General features: G+C 36.0%; 2 protein-coding genes across 2 annotated transcripts; one reads left to right on the plus strand and one right to left on the minus strand.

The window, feature by feature from the left end:
• The first annotated feature begins 205 nt into the window (after window positions 1–205).
• On the plus strand, window positions 206–2,070 carry PSRP5 (plastid-specific 50S ribosomal protein 5). The gene is made up of 2 exons (XM_078970682.1): window positions 206–365; window positions 1,589–2,070. Exons 1-2 carry the CDS (start codon window positions 275–277, stop codon window positions 1,906–1,908), a joined length of 411 nt encoding a protein of 136 aa, XP_078826808.1. The 5' UTR covers window positions 206–274; the 3' UTR covers window positions 1,909–2,070.
• A 1,314-nt stretch (window positions 2,071–3,384) lies between these two features.
• On the minus strand, window positions 3,385–7,741 carry LOC145009121 (alpha-L-arabinofuranosidase 1-like). Its single transcript, XM_078967781.1, has 18 exons — window positions 7,467–7,741; window positions 6,867–7,070; window positions 6,725–6,779; window positions 6,426–6,637; window positions 6,220–6,341; window positions 5,991–6,138; window positions 5,850–5,919; window positions 5,594–5,739; window positions 5,467–5,512; window positions 5,313–5,365; window positions 5,051–5,195; window positions 4,749–4,867; window positions 4,568–4,639; window positions 4,372–4,475; window positions 4,241–4,297; window positions 3,950–4,148; window positions 3,702–3,845; window positions 3,385–3,609 (listed from the first exon to the last, which is right to left on the minus strand). Exons 2-18 carry the CDS (start codon window positions 7,035–7,037, stop codon window positions 3,460–3,462), a joined length of 2,013 nt encoding a protein of 670 aa, XP_078823907.1. The 5' UTR covers window positions 7,038–7,070; window positions 7,467–7,741; the 3' UTR covers window positions 3,385–3,459.
• Between the last annotated feature and the right edge of the window lie 11,259 nt (window positions 7,742–19,000).

A 19,000-nucleotide genomic window follows, 5' to 3' on the forward strand; every position in this document is an offset into this window, starting at 1 on the left:
TGGGTGTAAAGATGATGTCGGAAAATGATCTAAGGGTGTAGAATATAGGATTGAAATGCAATGAACGACCCTCATTTCTTAAGTGGATAATTAAAAAAAAAATTTAATAATATTTAGAGATAAATAAATAATAATACCAAATAAGAAATATGGATGCGCCATTCACACCCGAACCCGGATTTCTTTCACGCCTCTTATCCTTTACTATATCAAACCTTATTTCTTCTAACAAAAAGCCTATCCTGAAACCAGAGACCTCAACTCTGACGACACAATGGTTCTTCTTCATTTCACTGCAATTCCACCTGCAGTTTGTTCTCAGTTATCTTCATCCCGATCAACTTCTTCCGTTACTTTCAATGCCTGTAAGTACAACTCAATTTATGTACTTTTCCAGCTCATTTTATTGTGAATTCGCTCAACTGAACCCAATCTTTGATGTGTACATGCGTTATCTTACAAACGAAATGGTATAGAACGAATGTGTAATGTGACTGCTGGTAACAAGATGAAGCAATTTTAACACAATTATTTTGTTTTAAATGGACACCAACTGTTCGATAAAATTCCCCAATCAGCAACACATTTTAAAAGATTCCTTGATGTTCATTTTGGTGTAAAATGTTTTTCACTCAAAGTATTGGGGGAAGATATGAATTCGTAGTTTCTGTGTTACTGAGAGCTAAGGGTTTGTTTCTGTATTTCCATTAAGTGATGTATGGATAAGCTGTTAGATGGATAAATGGAATCTTCTTTTGTACTAAATGAGTACAATCATTTAATAGCTTGAAATTGTAAAGGATCAAAGATTAAATAAATCAAAATACTTGTAAAAAATTGCAAATTGTGTGCTTTGAGTTATTATTAAACAATGTTGTTATAACATCCTTCAATATTGATCAAATAATCTTGTTCAAGATGATGTAGAGGGTTGAATTGGTAATTTTTGCCTCAAGCAAGTGTTGTGTTGTTTTACTTTTGGACTGAATGTGAGTACCATTTTTACCCTTGTGTCTCGAAATGATGCTTCGCTAGTAGTTACTTGGTTGTCCTACGTTTAGTCCCTGAGGGTACTGAATGTGAATAAATGACCATTGTACCCTTCTATGCTTCAGTGGGGTAGTTACTTGGTTGTGCTACGTCTAGTTCCAAGGGTACTGAATGTGAGTAAATGACCATTTTACCCCTTTATGCTTCATTGATATAATTACTTGGTTGTGCTATGTCTAGTTTGGAGGGTACTGAATGTGAGTAAATGACCATTTTACCCTTCTATGTTTCACTGATCTAGTTACTTCACTTAATTGTTTGGGTACTGAATGTGAGTAAATGACCATTTATTTTACCCTTCTATATTTCACTGATGTAGTTACATGGTTGGGTATTGAATGTGAGTAAATGACCATTCTACCCTTCTATGTTTCACCAATGTAGTTACTTGGTTGTGCTACATTTAGTTCAGAGGGTACTAAAGTTGAGTAAATGACCATTTTACCCTTGTATCTAGAAGTTACGTTTCTTTTTCTTTTCTGTCTGAATGAATATGAGTAAATTGACCATTTTGCCCTTCTGTTCTTCACTGATGTAGTTTCCAGGGTACATTTGATTCAAACACCCTTTGTGTTGAAACATAAAGGACAAGGTGCAATGATTATGAAGGCGGTGGCAGGCGTGGATGGTGCAGAGCCGGAAAACACCACTCCGGCGGCTGTGGAAGCCATTGATGAAAGCTTGTCAGTGGAAAAGCTTCCATTGGAGTCAAAAGTTCAAGCTCAGGTGGACCAGAAATTGAAAATGAAGCTGGCAAAGAAGATAAGAATGAGAAGAAAGAGGCTTGTCAGGAAACGCCACTTGAGGAAGAAGGGAAGATGGCCTCCTTCAAAGATGAAAAAGAACAAGAATGTATGAGTTGACTATTTGACCTCTCACTCTAAGGAGTTTTGATTTCAAAATATTGTTGCTTTTGTTTATGAATAGATGGATTACCATCGAACGAGTTGCTTGAAAGATGGAAATGTATGTGTAGATTTTTTATCTTAATTGCAAGAAATAGCAATGTACTTTTATTTATTTGTTTATTAGTGCATCTTATTTTAATTGTTTCATATTGCATCATTGTAATTTTAAAAATCTAGTCGATCCATTTTTACTATTATAATTGGATAGGTTTTTATGGTTTTAAAGAATAAACTGAAAGCATAGTTTTCAACTTGTGGTGTGACTCTAAATCGTAAATTTTGAATCATGACTCGACTTGTATGAGTCACGACTCAAGACACTAAAAATCATATACAATATATATATATATATATATATATATATATATATATATATATATATATATATATATATATATATATATATATATATATATATATATATATATATATATATATATATATAAACAAAATATAAGTTTACTATTTAAGCCTATAACCTTCCAATTTTCCGTTGTACCAAGTGCCATGCTCAAAGAAATAAAAAAGTTAACGAAAAAACAATAAAAAGCACCAATTTTACATCTTTTACATGGGAACCACCATCTAAAAAAGCTTTCCCTACTTTTTGGCTTCCCAATGAAAAAAGAATTAAACAAGAGAGAAGCACGAAGATGGTCATTTTACTCATATTGAGATGTTTACGAGGGTACTGAATGTGAGTAAATGACCATTTGTTTGTTTAAGGTTTAGAATTTAAGGTTTGCATAAAAAGAATTAAACAAGAGAGAAGCATGAAGAAGAAAACTCTCTGCCTCCCTCCCTCAATTTCTCTATGTAATGTCCATATTTTTAAAGTTTGCATCTGATTTGTTTCGTTAAACTCAACATGCTCCAAAAAAAAAGTTATTAACCACTGAATAAACCCGATTACCTGATGGATCATGATATTACCCGAGGGATACATTACTCGTCTGAGTCACGAGTTGACTTGACTCGGTACGAGTCAGACAATGAATCGGAAATTTCGACCGAGTCACACTGTGAGTCACCTCGTTTTAGGTTACAAATGGCTCGACTCATACAAGTTTGACAACTATGACTGAAAGCACAATGTTATAATTGGATATTTTTTTTCGAATTATAATGTTTTAATAGATAGAAATGAGAGTAACATGCTATAATAAAGCAACAAAATTGAAGTACATTACTATTTTTTTTAATTTACCCCTTAGAAAATTCTAAAGTAACAACTTAAAAATCATCCATATTTATAGAAATGCTTGAAAATAGATGAGTAATTGATAGTTATCCGAATTTATTAAACAAAAGTTGATTTTATCAAACATTTTTTAGTTAAAGAAATTAAAACCTTCACGTCAATTTTGATCTTAATTAATTAGTTTATAATGTAATGTTGGCAAACATGTGGGGAAGACCGATAAAATGCCATAACCAAACTTTTTATTTATCCTTTATTTATTCCTTTATTAATAAAAATATTATACAAACAAACACCTTCTTACATAGAGGACACATACGACTTATCATCACTTGTCATTTGTGTGATATCCGATTTCATTAATACATCGAAACAAGTTAAAGAATGTGGTAACAAGACAACATCCATATTCTTCCCAGCTGTCTCCAATAAGCTTTTGACAGGTGTAACCTGCACCAAATCCCATCTCGTCAATACACACTTTCCAAATAACACCCCCATTTATTAAAAGACAAAAATACCCTTTCCATTTTCATCCTTACCTTGTTTGGATTCGCAAATGAGTTTTCATCCCTCACATTCGTAGATGAAAGAACGGTTTTAGACCCCGAAGTTTCTAGTAAATTAGCATCCACCCCATCAATCATTATCTTCAAATTAACCGTGTTGCTCCCAAAGTTTACAACCTATAAAACATAAAATATTTTATATTTTTTGCACTTCAATTAAATGATTCCTTAAAAACAAATTTAATGACAAAAAAAATATATTTACGAAAAGTTTATCTTACCTTTACTCTCAAGTAGTTTTTATCATCCTCCGTGTCTCGGTACACAATAGCCGAAGCCTCGAGTGACGTGGATGAGTTTGATTGGAGGGTTGACTTTAGAAGAGTTGCACCATTTGACTCTTTGAAGAAATGTTGCATCCAATAACTTGGTGTTCCATATGATTGAGAAGAATCAAAAACTATTGCATCCGGCATCCACCTTAACAAAATAAAACACTTCCCATCATCACAATACTCAAAATACTAAGGGTATTTACGTCTTTTTCCACATAGATTGAATAAAAGTCATACCGCCTATCGTTGGTGTTCACGAACAAAGGTGCATAACTCGCCATTTCAACAACATCGCTGCAAATAGCAATCTCGTTACAAGTCAAAATTAGTCAAAGTCAAAATCTAAGTCAAAGTCAAAGTCAACGAACCTGTTCTTTTCTACACCAATAAGGAATCCAGCTTCTGCGAGAGCTCCTAAAAGACTTCCAGAACCAGCGTCGTTTCCTGTCACAGCATACTCGCTCACAAACGCCTGAAATAAATAAAATAATTAATTTTCACGTAATTAATTGATTTACATTTTACAATTAACAATTAAAAATTAACAATTAACAAATAAAAAACCTTTGGGCCAACACGTGATGTATGATCGAAGGTATTAGCCATAGAAAATACAGTGCTTGCATTTGCGTAAATCTAAAAATAATAATAATAATAATAAACCGATGATTAGAAAATAAATCTGATTTGAATTTTGATATATAAAAAAAATAAAAGAAGTTTGACTTTGACGATAGAATCTTACATGAAAATCATACATATCTGCAGGGTGATCCAATGGACTATTTGATCCATCACAATTGGATATCATTTTGATGTCTGGATAAGCTTTTTGAATTGCAGCATAAAACTGAAGGTAATTTGCTGTTTCATAAATAAGTGCATATATATATATATATATATATATATATATATATATATATATATATATATATATATATATATATATATATATATATATATATATATATATATATATATATATATATATATATATAGATCAGATTGATTTTCAGGAAAAGACGAAAATGCCCTCAAGATGCATACCACGATAATTTTTGAGCCAACAATCCTCATTGCCAATAGCAACGTATTTCAAATCAAAAGGCTTTGGGTGTCCCATAGCAGCTCTAACAGATCCCCATGTTGAATTTGAATCACCTCTAGCAAACTCAATTCCATCAAGAGCTTCCTAAAAATCCAATACATTGTTTTATAAATAATACAAAATTGTTATAACTTATAAACATATAAACATATAAAAAGAAAAGAGTATTAGTAAGAGAGTAAGAGAGTAAGAGAATAATACTTGTACAAAAGGCATGATGTTGGAGGGATCAACAGACTCCTTATGGCTTATTCCTTTAATTACCAAAAGAAGTAAGAAATTTTTTAGATAAATCTCGGATTATAATTTATAAATCATATATATATTTTTAATTTTTTATTATTGTTAGTAATACCATTGTTGAATACCCATATTGGTGCTGCACCTAAATCTTCAGCCAACTGTGGAAAAATTTAACCAAATGTTATTCAAATTGTGTAAAGTTGTTAAATTTTATAAAAAAAAAAATATATTTTTTTTACCTGAAAAAATTCAAAGTGTCCAAGTGCATCTTCAGTCCAATACATCCATACATCACCAAAATGACCTGGCCTCTCCTCCCATGGGCCCACAGTTTCTTTCCACCTAAATGCATTTCTTAAATACTCTCCTTCAACAAAGCATCCACCTAATTTCCAAAAAATAAATAAATAAATAAGTGAAATATATTAATCAATGTTACCACATTAAAAGAATGAGTGAAATATATTTATATATTATACTATTATATATATCTACCTGGAAATCTGATAAATCCTGGCTTCATATCTGCAACCATTTTAAAAAGATCATTCCGGAAGCCATGCCCCTGTTCCAAACAAAATCCGTTTATTCGCGTCAAATGACTAAAATACCCTTCCAAAACGGGTAACTTTTTACCTTGTATGTATCGGAGGGCATTAAAGAAACTTGATCAAACCATACGATTCCCTTTTTATCAGTCTTTAGTTGTAGTCTAGAATTAGGGTTGCTTCCTTTTGCTTCTAATTTAGTCTCCATCTTTGTCCAATTTGATACATCACTTGCTCTGAAAAGACAATAAAACCCTTTGGTAATTCAAGAAAATCTTTTTAACATTTTTGCTCACAAAGGGTAAAATGGTCATTACATGATATTTGTGGTAGCTAGAGTTTGGACGCCAATAGAATCTGTCAGAGACACCGACACATTGATTGATCCCGATGATCGAATATAAAATACTAAATTGTAAGTCTTCCCTTCTTCAATATTCTACAATCAAGAAACAAGAAAAAAGAACAAATACCACTTAAGTAGTGTACTTTTTGAAGGGCAAATTGGTAAAAAGTTACTTACCATTCCCCAATGACCAGGGTTATATATACCAACACCACCATCTGGACAAATATTTGTCCCATGATCATCACAAACCACTTCCATTCGAAGTGCAATGGGATTTTGCTTGAAGCATGAGGAAAAATCTGTTGATACTTTTAGCATTGACTCATCTCCAATTATTGACCATGGGGCAATAATGGAAGGAGAATGTTGTCCACCAGATTCAAAACCTGACATGATTTAAAGAAAGTGTCACTAACTATTACTCAAACATCTGAAATGCAAAAGACTTAAATACCCTCCTTGTATGTACTTACCTCTGTTGCTTATTAGTTCTGCCCATAGTCCACCTGCACCAGCATGGTTGATCTCCTGTAAATGCAGTTAAGATTAAGAGCTTTGTTGAAGCATGAAAGTGATGTTTGAATTTGTAATAAACAAAATGAAGATAATATGTACCTCAAAGAAAACACCAAAGAGGCTTTCGGGCATCTTCCTTGTGGAGCTTTTAGAAGCGTTTACAACCAGAAATGCATTCGTATCCAACAAAGTTGCAGAACATTGAAACAGGACACAAAAACCAATTAGAAGGCCGAGTATGAGAGCATCATGATCACAGCTTCTACCCATTGATTCTTCACTGGATACTTGAGTCTTTGTGGCCTATTATAGCAAAAGGGAAGCCAGAAAAGGATAAATATAACGAATTTTGTTGCGATGAAGAAAAAAAGTAGTTGTAAAGCGTAAAATGTAAATTAGAATATACAGAAAGCGAAGAAGTCATGCCAGGTTTGAACCTGACTTTCACTACATCTGATTGTTGCTTAAAAATTTGGAGAACCCCGTAAATTTGAATTGGGGAAGTTCGAGCTTTGAAATTTCAAATTGAATATGGATGTAAAATTCGAAGGAAGAGTAATCAGTGATCGCAAAGCAAATAACAAATATGCGATCGATTGACTATGAACGGGTCAAAATTAGGTCGCAAGAAGAGCATAATTCGATGATCAAATTCAAAAAACCATTGAAGAAATCGGGGAAGCGATAAAGAAAGCTTACTTTGGTACATGCAGGCCACGAAGAGAATGAATGAGAATTGCAGAGATCAACGAATTGTGTGGTGCTTAAATAGCAAATAAATTGACTTTGGATTTTGGAGGAAGAAACCAGTGAAGTGTTCTACACCGATTACTGATGAGTGTTGTTGCTTAAACAAGAAAAGATTCTTGGTGTGAAAATTATGATAAACGTATTTACTTGGATTTGGCTGCACATTTGGTTAGGGATGACTGTGAGATTAAATTCTGTTGGAAGTCATGTGCAACAATGGCCGAAATGCCGTTATTTATGTTTAAATCTTTTACTAGATTTGTAAACCAAATTAAAATATTCACATTAATGCAATTATTGAAGTATAATAGGTTTTATAGTTATATAATAAAATAATCATATCTATAAAGGTCACAACCATATATATATATATATATATATATATATATATATATATATATATATATATATATATATATATATATATATATATATGTTCAGGTTCATTTGAAACCATTCTAATTTTGTGAGACCGTGAGACCAAATCGAAAAATAATTTTAAAATGCAAAATAAATAGAAAAATCCAAAAATTCTAATTTTGTGATAGGTACCTAAGCTTATATAAGGTTGTTAGGTATATTCACTTTACCCTATATATATATATATATATATATATATATATATATATATATATATATATATATATATATATATATATATATATATATATATATATATGTTCAGGTTCATTTGAAACCATTCTAATTTTGTGTGATCATGAGACCAAATCTAAAAATAATTTTAAAATGCAAAATAAATAGAAAAATCCAAAAATTCTTTTTTTAAATATTATTTTCGGAACTTGAATTAACTAAAAAAAATAAAAAAATAAATCCGTTTTTTTGAAAACTAAGTGAAATATTCTAATAGAATATTACACTGACATATTGTAAAAAATAATTTTAAAATGCAGAATAAATGGAAAAATCTAAAAATTCTTTTTTTAAATATTATTTTCGGAACTTGAATTAACTAAAAAAAATTAAAAAAAAATAAAAATATATTCCATTTTTTTTGAAAAATATGTGAAATATTCTAATATAATATTACACTGATATATTCTAAAAAATAATTTTAAAATGCAAAATAAATGGAAAAATCCAAAAATTCTTTTTTTAAATATTATTTTCGGAACTTGAATTAACTAAAAAAAATAAAAAATAAATAAAAAAAATAAAAAAATGCATCTCACGGTCTCACAAAATTAAGCCGTCTCATATGAACCTAACCCTATATATATATATATATATATATATATATATATATATATATATATATATATATCCCAGTGTTGCCAGTGGCTACTGTCTTGGGGCAGTTTCTCTTGTAGTGTCCGACTTCGCCACAACCATAGCAGGCCTGACCGACACCTGCTTCGGATGCCTGATTGGTTGGTTGGGCTGGTGTTCTGCAGTTTCGGGCAACGTGACCCTTCTTGCCACAGTTGTTGCAGAGTATTTCACGACATGAGTCGGGGATACGGTGGTGGTAATTGCACTTGTTGCACCAAGGGAGGGTACCAGTATATCCAATGGTAGATGCTTGAGTCGCAGGAGTAGTAGCAGCGTGGACTGCCACCATTTGTTGTTTCTTTGAGGGCTCTTGCGAAGACTGACCCTTCTTCTGTTTCCAAAATTTTCTTTTCTCACCACTCCCTTTAGCCGGTTCAGGAGCGGTGGTTACTTCATTGAGATCGACTCCATGATCGATCAGAGTCTGGGCCAGGCACTTAGCGCCGTCGAATGTGCTTGGCCTAGCAGCCAAGACATTTCCTTTGGTTGGTTGGGTCAGCCCCCAGATGTATCTTTCAATCTTTTTGTTTTCCGGGGCGACCATTCCCGGGCAGAGGAGTGCTAGGTCTTCAAACCTAGATGTGTAGGCAGCAATATCAAAACCCTTCATCTTTAGGTTCTAGAGTTCGTGCTCCAGTTTCTGCATTTCACCCCGAGGGCAGTACTCAGCAAGCATGAGCTCTTTCAAGCTCTCCCAAACCATAGCATTTGCCACTGGTAGGGTTAGGGATTTGACTCGACCATTCCACCAGGTCAGAGCTCTGTTGGCGAAGGTTAGACATGCACACAAAAACCGGATTGGGCTTTAGGATCCGATCCGATCCGAAAACCGGATTTGGTCAAAACCGGTTTTGACCGAACCGGATCGGATTGAACCGGCCACCGGATCGAGACTTTGAATGCGAATCGGATTTGACCACCGGATCGAGAACCGGATTTTGAAGGAACCGGATCCAAAACCGGTTTGAAACCGGTTTTTTTGTTACCGTTAAAAAACGGGAATTTTCAAATTTTTTTTTTTTTTTTTTTTTAAAAAAAAAACTAGCCGTTGGAACTTAAAAAAAACGGCTACTTTGACTTTTTTTGACTTTTTGGCACTTCTAAACACCTATATATACCTTTCATTTGCTACATTTCAATTTTACACAAAAAATTTACTACTTATTCTCATAATACTCAAAAAAATGAGCTCGAGAAATTCAACCGCGGGTCAAGATTCGGATGCAACGGTGGTTAAAATCATACCAACCACTCGGAGTAAAGAAGTGTGGGAACATTACGATTTGTGTTTGTTGTCGAACGGGAAGGAAAAAGCGAGATGCAAGAAGTGCGGAATGTTTTTGGGAAAATATGGCAATAGCACGTTAAGGAGTCATACAACAAAAACTTGTCCGGCTGTAAAAGGTCAAAGCGATCCAAGTCAACCAAATATTACTCCCGACGGGTCGATCTTCATTTACAACAATGATGACCTTCGTGAAAGCTTTTGCAAGTTCGTGATTCAAGAGGGCTATCCTTTCAACCACTTCGACAACCCACGATTAACAAGGATTTTGCGGGAAAAAATGCAACCGCAATACCGGCAAGTAAGTCGCACTTCTCTTAGACGTGATGCTTTAAAGTATTGGGATATAGCCAAAAAAGATATGCAATTGGGATTTTTAAATATAAAAACCGGTGTTTCTTTAACCTGTGACGTTTGGTCCTCCGCCGGTAGTTGTCCCAAAAGCTATCTTTGTGTCACGGCACATTGGATAGATCCCTCTACTTGGGTAATGAACAAACGAGTTATTGCTTTTTGAACTTTTTGCGCATCCTCACACGGGGGCAAGATTATTTGCAATTTTAGTAAGCGTTATAGAGACTTATAATTTACGCGACAAAATCTTCTCTATTTCGTTTGACAATGCAAGTAACAATACCGCAGCGGCAAAAAGATTAATTGCAAAATATAAACCTATTTTGGATGGCTCGTTTTTTCATACTAGATGTGTTTGTCACATTATTAATCTTGCGGTACAAGATGGTTTAAAAATGATAGATTCGACGATTGAAAAATTCAAAACTGTGTTAACTAGAGTTTTTGGAAGACATAAAGCTACAATGGAAAAATATCGAAAGTTTGCCATTTCCATTAACGTAACTCCATATAGTCCTCATTGGGATTGTGACACTAGATGGAGTTCAACATGCATGATGTTTGAAAGTTTGACACGTCAAAGAATCGCTTTGCAATTATTTTACGACACAATTTCAAAAGGAAAAAACCCGGTTTCGGATTATGATTGGGATTTGATGGAAGAGTTTGTGGAAATGTTAAAAGTTTTTAAACAATCAACCACTTTTCTATCGGGTGTGTATTACCCTACAAGTCCGTTGTTACTAAATGAATTATGGTTGATGTCCGCACAATTGGAACGTTTTGAACAAAGAAGTGAAATATTTGTTTTGGTTACGAGACCAATGAGACAAAAACTAGTCAAATATTTCAAAGAAATGCCACCACTTTTTACTTGCGCCGCAGCATTAAACCCATGTATCAATGTTACGGGTGTAGAGGCTTTGATTACCAAAATTGCTATGTCTTTAAATTTGCACAAAGATAACTCAAACTACATCCGTAACCAAATAAACATTTTTAATGATACTTTTACTAATTTGTTTGACATTTACGCTACAAAATATGGCAATATGTCAAACACTTTTGCAAGTGTAACCGACTCTACTAGCGGTGCATCGGGTAGTGGTGGGGGTCGAACGGATTTTCATATCGACCTCTATAACTACCTTTTGGAGGAGCAAAACAAAAGAGCACGCACATTAACGCCTAGTAGCGAACTTGGAATTTATATGGGTTCAAACTTTTTAAAATTCATGAGTGCACCACAATTTAAAAATTTGGATCTTTTGGCTTGGTGGAGAGAAAAGGAAGCACAATTTCCTATTCTCTCCGTCATGGCCCGTGATTTACTAACCGTCCAAGCTTCCACGGTAGCTTCGGAATCCGCTTTTTCTTTTAGTGGAAGAGTTTTATCAAAGTTGAGGACGAATCTTACCCCGGTTGCGGTAGAGGTTTGCGTTTGCTTGAAGGATTACTTGGATTCTGTGGAACGTATACAACACTTGGCATCACTAGAAGGCCCACTATCACAAAATGTTGAACCGGAGATCATGGATGAAGAATATGCACAAGGCTTATCAACACCTCCGGAAGACGAAGACGATGACGATGAAGTCGAAGATGAAGACGGGGATGAAGAATATGGCATTGATGAGACCCCTAGTTACATGCGTGGCGGTTGAAGAATAATTAAAGGAAGGCGACACGAAGTGGAAGACCACAAAAACTATTTCCATTTGGCTAGATGTTATAACGCCACTTTATTATTATTATTATTATTTAACTAGTTTAAAAACTCTTTCTAATTCGACGTTTGATGTATGTTTTAACTATTTTAATGTACCCATGTTGCATTTTGTGTTATATTTGAAGTCCAAAAAATGTGTATTTAAAAAAAAAAAAAAAAAAAAAAGAAAATCGGATCGGATTTCGGATCGGATCGGATCCGGATCGGATTAAACCGAATCGGATGGGGGGCTCGGAAAACCGGTCAAAACCGGTTTGAAACCGGTTCGGATTTAATGCCGAATCGGATTGGGTGTGTCGTCATCAAACCGGATCGGATTCGGATCCGGATCGGATCGGATCGGATCGGGTCTTTGTGCATGTCTAGCGAAGGTGCAAGCAGCGAATTTTACTTTGTTAACCTCAGAACACGAACAAATTTCGAAAATGGACTCGATCTTCTCTAATCACCGAGTCAAGGAAATGACACATCCAGTGCCATCGAAAGGTGTGGTTTTTGCATTCATGAAGTCTTTATAGGAATACTCCTTCTGGTGTCCCTGAACACCTTCCTGATTTTGGGGATGGGTACCACCTCCTGGCCCGCCAGAACCACCAGGGTTCATCTGTGACATTGCGGCAGCCACAACGACAGTAACAGCTGCCTGGAACATAGCAGAATCGAACTGAGGAGGTGGTGGAAGATTGTTGTTCTTTGAGTTGGGTCTTTTCTTTGGAGGCATCTCGTTCTAAAAAAATGATCAGGAAGGAGAGGGCGGTAAGTCCACTGAATTGAATCAAGAGATATGAAACAAGATGTATCTCTATACGATAGATAAAGTGTTCTACTAAGTGATAAACAGGAAGGAATTACTAAAGCAAGTAAACTATTGCTAGGAAAGAATGAGTTGCAACACTTGGAACGAATTTCTACAATGTATACTTCTTTGATCAAAATACTCCTATAGTATTTTATGTTGAAGGTTTTGTTCCATCAATTCCTTTTGGTAGAAATATTTGGTAAGTTTTAGGCCTGTTGCAACACCACAGTCACTCCCAAGCATATGTTGGTCATGTCTTGAATAAATATAGTTGATTAGGTTATATTGACCCTAGACATGATTTCATAATTGCTCAGGTTTAACCACAGTGTTCAACGTCCAATTACTTTTGTTTGGTTCTTTTTACGATACGATTTCTGGTATGTAGGTATACTTGTATACTTGGAGTAAAAATACTTATATTTTTAAAGTATACTTTTAGTTCAGAGTACTTTGGCCCCTTAGTGTTTATAGTTGTATACCATGTAAGGTTAGGTATACTTAGTTCACTATAAACGATAGCTCTGATACCAATCTGTCACACCCCCGAACCGTCAGAAAAACAACGACGAAAACGTCTGGGGGCGGCGACGTCATTCGTAGTATCACAACAATCGTATCATAGCAATCAAAGTAAACACAACCATTACATTACAATATGAATATTTACATCTATTGAAAACATAGTTTGTACATATCATTATATAGCAAAAGATAAAGACGAGACTCCAAAAATGCTCCGTCTTCTCCAAAAGCTGGTACGGTACCTTTCTATCGTTGCCCTGAGAATACAAGCGGTTTTTGAAAACGTATCAGCATAAAGCTGGTGAGTTCATAAGCATGTTTTTGTATTAAAAACTAGTCACTGGGTTTGTATAAATAGTTTCTTTGCATTATAAGTAAATATCGTTTGTATCGAAAATCGTTGTTACCAAGTTCTGAAATATGTACGCATGTTTACCAAGAAAATCCAATATTTTCTAACATGTTTGTTGGTTTTTGAATGAAAGGTACGTTCTGTCTGAAAACCCTGGCTACCACCAATATGTAATGTATGATTGTTTGGAAAACCCTGGTTACCACCAGTATTTATAGTAGTTTTATTACTTCAAATAAAACTATAGATTTTGTCCCTAGAATACCCTCCAGTAAGTAGACAAGTAGTTTTATTAGTTAAAATAAAACTATAGAAGAAAGAAATCCCGTAAACAATGATTAGTTTATACTTATTGTGAGTCGTATAACCATACTAATATGACTGATGACCTCCTTGACGTTCTTCAGGCGTCGTATGATTTCAAAATTCGTCACCCCAAGCGTGCCTGCCTAACTGTAGCTAACAGTTCAGGTGTGGGATTGTCGCTCCTGAATAGATCTATTCACAAATTTCACGCTCTCCCTCCAGGAGACTCTGGTTATACTACCGGTGAGGATTTATTAGTACCCCGAGGGGATAAACGAAGATAGTCTCACAATTTACGTGTTTGATCGGTTGTTCTCGAGTTTGAAATCGTTTGTAACGGTGTAGAGTATAAATAATTATACATAAAATAATTATTTAGCATAGTACTCTAGTTTTGTATTCGTAGTAATCGATAAACTAAATCTGACATAGTTTATATGTTTGACTTTGCATGAAGTTTGAACCTGTAAGACTGGTAATGAAATCCCAAACTATACATATTATAGTTTGAATGGTTGTTACGTTCAGGTATGGTTTTGAAAACTATGCATTTATGAATTGAAAACATCCCTTATGCTCTGCATAATACAAGAGGGATAATTGTATCTAAACGTTTGATAGAAAATCATTGTAATTGCATCAGTTTTAAGTTATGAAAACCTTTATGTTTAGCTTGTATTCGCCCCTGAAAACATGAAAAACTCGGAAAAGTGTAAGGGTATGAACTCACAGTTTAACGTAGGATCCGAAAGCACAATTGATTACGAGCGTCGAGTGTCAACCGATGTTTTGTTCACGTGTTGACCCTATGAACATATATTACACATATATATGTATTAGATTGAGTATCCCATGATACATCATGATGGAAAACCACCCTAAAGGCTTGGAATCACTAGAACTAAGTGTTCTATGTCTCATACCTAGGGATCTTTACAAGTTCAAGGCCAAATATGAGCATTAGAGTGGGTGTATGGCCATAAAAATGAGGGCGCGGCCAGGGAGTGCGGCCCGGCTGTGTGTGCGGTTACACACATGAGTGTGCGACCGTATAGAGGGTGTGTGTGGCTGTACTCAGGAGTGTGCAGCCGTACACTCCTCATTTGAGTCCAAAATGTCGCTTTTGAGGTGTTTTCTCCTCACTTTGGAGAGTTTTGAATGTGTGCGGTCACCTTATGAAGGTGTGCGGCCGTACACCTTCAAAGGACGAAGAACACTATGAGTTTTTGTCTTAGTTTCAAGTGTTTTACCAGTATAACAAGCTGATTGATGGAGTAATTCATGTTTTTGAAGCCCTTAGAGTGTTCTTGGATGAAGTTTTTAGAGAGAGAAGGTAGTGAGAGAAAGTAGAGTGCAACCAAAGAGAGAAAAGAATGAATGAAGGGGTCCTCCTCTATATATAGAGGGGAGTGTGTGACTGGGGATGGGTGTGCGGCCGCACACACCTTCCTTGGTGTGTTTGGCCCGATTTTGTGATGTTACACTCCTTCCATACCTTCTTAAGACTCATATCTAAAATATACTAAGTCTAAAGCACTCATATGGACCCACAATTTCGCTATAAGATGATAAATTCGAGTGAAAGATTGATATACCGATCGATTGTACATGATAAAAGTTTCGGGTTGTCACATGCTAGCAGTGGGGTCCCAATCCCCATGTTAGTGTGGAGCTCTACAAGCTCTGAACTCCTTGAATGTCAACGTGCACACCCTTATCATGTCCGACATCTCGGTGCGGAATGCACCCAACCTCTCGTCAAGAATCTCCAATATACCCTCCTTCACCGTAATGAAGACCACAGGAGTCTGGTCAACGATATTGGGCGTAAACTCAGCTGAAATGAACTCTCTCATCTGATCCTCAAGCTACCCAGCTCCAGAGCTTGAGCCTGATCCCTTGCCTATGCCAAAACTACCAATTGGTCTAGTACGTAGTGTCACCATGCTGCAACATAACATAACAACTATCATAATACTCATCACTATCGAGGGTTCACACACGTAGTACAAGTTTCCTAGTTTCATCTTAGCCTTCCTTGACTCGAGTACGAATTATCTGCTTTTATTAGTACAAGCCTATACTACCTTCCACATCTATTTTTACTTTCCTCAAGGATTGCCTCTACTCCACCAAGTCCCTTTTCACTATTGCTGCTCCCAACACTAATCTCATCCTAGGATTTTCCTAGGGTAATCTCTGACCCACTCTCCGCCATCAGCTGCATAAGAAGTCCCTGCTATCTCCCCCTAACTAGCTCGCGAATACCATTACATATCACTAAGACCAGATAATTCTTCGAATAAGAGGTCCTACACTACAATGGTTAGACTCAGACGAGAGCTGTGAAATAGAGCTAAACCTAACCTTCTGAAATTATTCAGTCCTCATAATATGTAACTTAACATATTCGTTTACTAGTTACTTAAAGATACCTAGGACCCCTAAAAGCACAAAGCAAGCAGCATTCGGGCATTGAGTAAACAAAACCAAGCATATCCTAATGGGGCCACCATATTACTGACTAATCAGTACTAGCATACAGTTCAACAAGCTCATACAGCAGGCATATAAGGCATCCTTCCTAGATCCTGAGTCCTAAACTAGCATGCAGGTCTCATACACATATAACATGCATACAAGGAATCATTCCTAAATCCTTAGTCCTAATCTATCATGCAGTTCTCATAATCATATCATAACATATACTTGTATGGGTAGTTTAGGAGTACTTACTTGAGCTCGGCTGATTACATACACCACACCCTTTTTCTCTTTTCAAAATCCTTTTTGTAAAAAATGGTTTTTTGTTTTAAAAAATTTATACCAAGTCCTCAATTTGAGTTCAGACGCATTCGAGAGTATGCCCGAATCCCTCAAACCAAGGCTCTAATATCAGCTTGAAACATCCCAAAAATTATGACCAAAAAATTTTATTTTTAATTATTGAATAAAACATAGTTACTAAAAATCATTTACCAAAACAGGAACCATAACATCTCTAAAGATTAAAATCATTATATATTTATCAAATCATATGTCAAATGTATATAAGAGTAACATCCCATGCTAAAGCGACGTGGTGTGTGATATGCATTCATCCCACGCTCTTCCCTCTGCTACCAGAAGCACCTGAAACCAAAACTGAAGACCGTAAGCACGAAGCTTAGTGAGTCTCTCCAAACTACCACATACCATATACATAAACACATAATCACATAAACTTGGCCCCCACCCCTTCCTCAGGCCCCGCCCTACATCGGACAGTGTCCAACATGAGGCCTCGTCTGGCATCGAGCCCCGCTCGGTATACATATCAATTTCTACCAAGGCCCGCCTGTGTCTACCCCCCCCCCCCCCCCGCTATACATGTACAAACAATAACATATAATCATACTAGTACATACAAAATCATACATAGTACTACATGTTCTAGTCCTAATGCATTGCCTATCATGGGCCCCGCCCCAACTCTGCTAATGATGAGATATGGAACCCTATCTATACTCAGCTAGTGATGACATATGGGCCCCTGCCCATACTCACTTCTCTAACCAGGCACATACAAGTATCACACAGGCAACAAGTATAACTAAGCATGCATACATTCCTCCGTTACCACCGGACATCGAACCGTAGTTCGGAAATATAAACATTCCTCAGGCCCCACCCAATATCGGAAATTGGTCTAGAACATACTAACATACATATACGAGGCGACATTGTTACCTTCAACCCGTTCCTATAGGAGAAAACTCACTAACAAGCTGATTGCAGAATCCCACGGATAAACCTCTGGTTGCTAGCTGGCAGATCTCCGAATTGCTGATCTCTCGACTCCCCGAGTTACTGATCATCATACAAATTAGATAAGTCTGAGATTCTCATAACTTAACCATAAGTCCTCACTAGGGTAAAAGACCATTCTACCCCTCTGATACTCTTGTACCAAATTGAACTATACCCAAACCTTGGCCCAAAAGATAAACACTTCCACAAGGCCCAATATATGGCCTAAATTCCAATTTGGCCCAGTCCCTTCACATGGGCCTCCACCTAAGGCCCAAAACCATAATATGAAAGGCCCAATACTAGGTAGACTTCCCAATCCCACTAGTGGCCCACTAATGGCCTAATTCGCTAAATTGGACCCAACCCTTCTAATAGGCCTTACCCTAAAGCTCAAACATGTTCTTAGCCCAAAATATATGACCTCTAATGACCCAAAGAAACAAAGTCCAATGTATGGCCCAAACCGATGCGCAAAACACGCAAAGCCCACATCTGTTGAGTTCCGGGGTGTACTCCTTTGTACGCTAAGAGTACAACTGTATGGCTTGTACGCTGCGTGTACACGCATGTACGCCCAACGTACTGATCTGTTAAGCCACTTTTCCTATTAAGCACTTAATTCTTTATTCCAAAGGCTATAATCACGGATCCAAGTCCTATTCCACGTTATAATCCATAAAGTCGATTACTTGGTGGCTTACAACCCACCAAATGAACCCAAACTTGGAATATAGAAACTAACTTCCATGGAAATGACTAGAACTTATGCATGCTCACAAAAGGACCTTAAAGATTGAAACTTTACTGACATGGGGACACATTTAGCACTAAGGGTAGCAACCCTAAGCCTAGAAAAGATGTTAAACAATAAAAACCCATTCTTGTGACCTAAGGAGGTCCAAAACTCCATTAACATAGATCTAATAATTCATGAGGCAAGTTGAAAGCTTTATACCTCCAATGAATGCCAAATGGTGATGTAATCTCGGATCCTTGAGCTCCAGATACTCAAGTTCTACTTCTCCAACTTCTCCTTTCTTCTTTCAAG

The sequence above is a fragment of the Lactuca saligna genome, chromosome 8 (genome assembly GCF_052625555.1).
Source record: "Lactuca saligna cultivar CGN05327 chromosome 8, ASM5262555v1, whole genome shotgun sequence".
Taxonomy (NCBI): domain Eukaryota; kingdom Viridiplantae; phylum Streptophyta; class Magnoliopsida; order Asterales; family Asteraceae; genus Lactuca; species Lactuca saligna.

Bases quoted from the DNA above. Each gene is read 5' to 3' on its own strand.
- PSRP5 (XM_078970682.1), top strand. From the start codon at position 275: ATGGTTCTTCTTCATTTCACTGCAATTCCACCTGCAGTTTGTTCTCAG. The intron at 366-1,588 runs GTAAGTACAACT...TCACTGATGTAG, and splicing joins TTCCGTTACTTTCAATGCCT to TTTCCAGGGTACATTTGATT.
- LOC145009121 (XM_078967781.1), bottom strand. From the start codon at position 7,037: ATGGGTAGAAGCTGTGATCATGATGCTCTCATACTCGGCCTTCTAATT. The intron at 5,740-5,849 runs GTAGATATATAT...TTTGGAAATTAG, and splicing joins AGGATTTATCAGATTTCCAG to GTGGATGCTTTGTTGAAGGA. The intron at 5,196-5,312 runs GTATTATTCTCT...TTGGATTTTTAG, and splicing joins ACATCATGCCTTTTGTACAA to GAAGCTCTTGATGGAATTGA.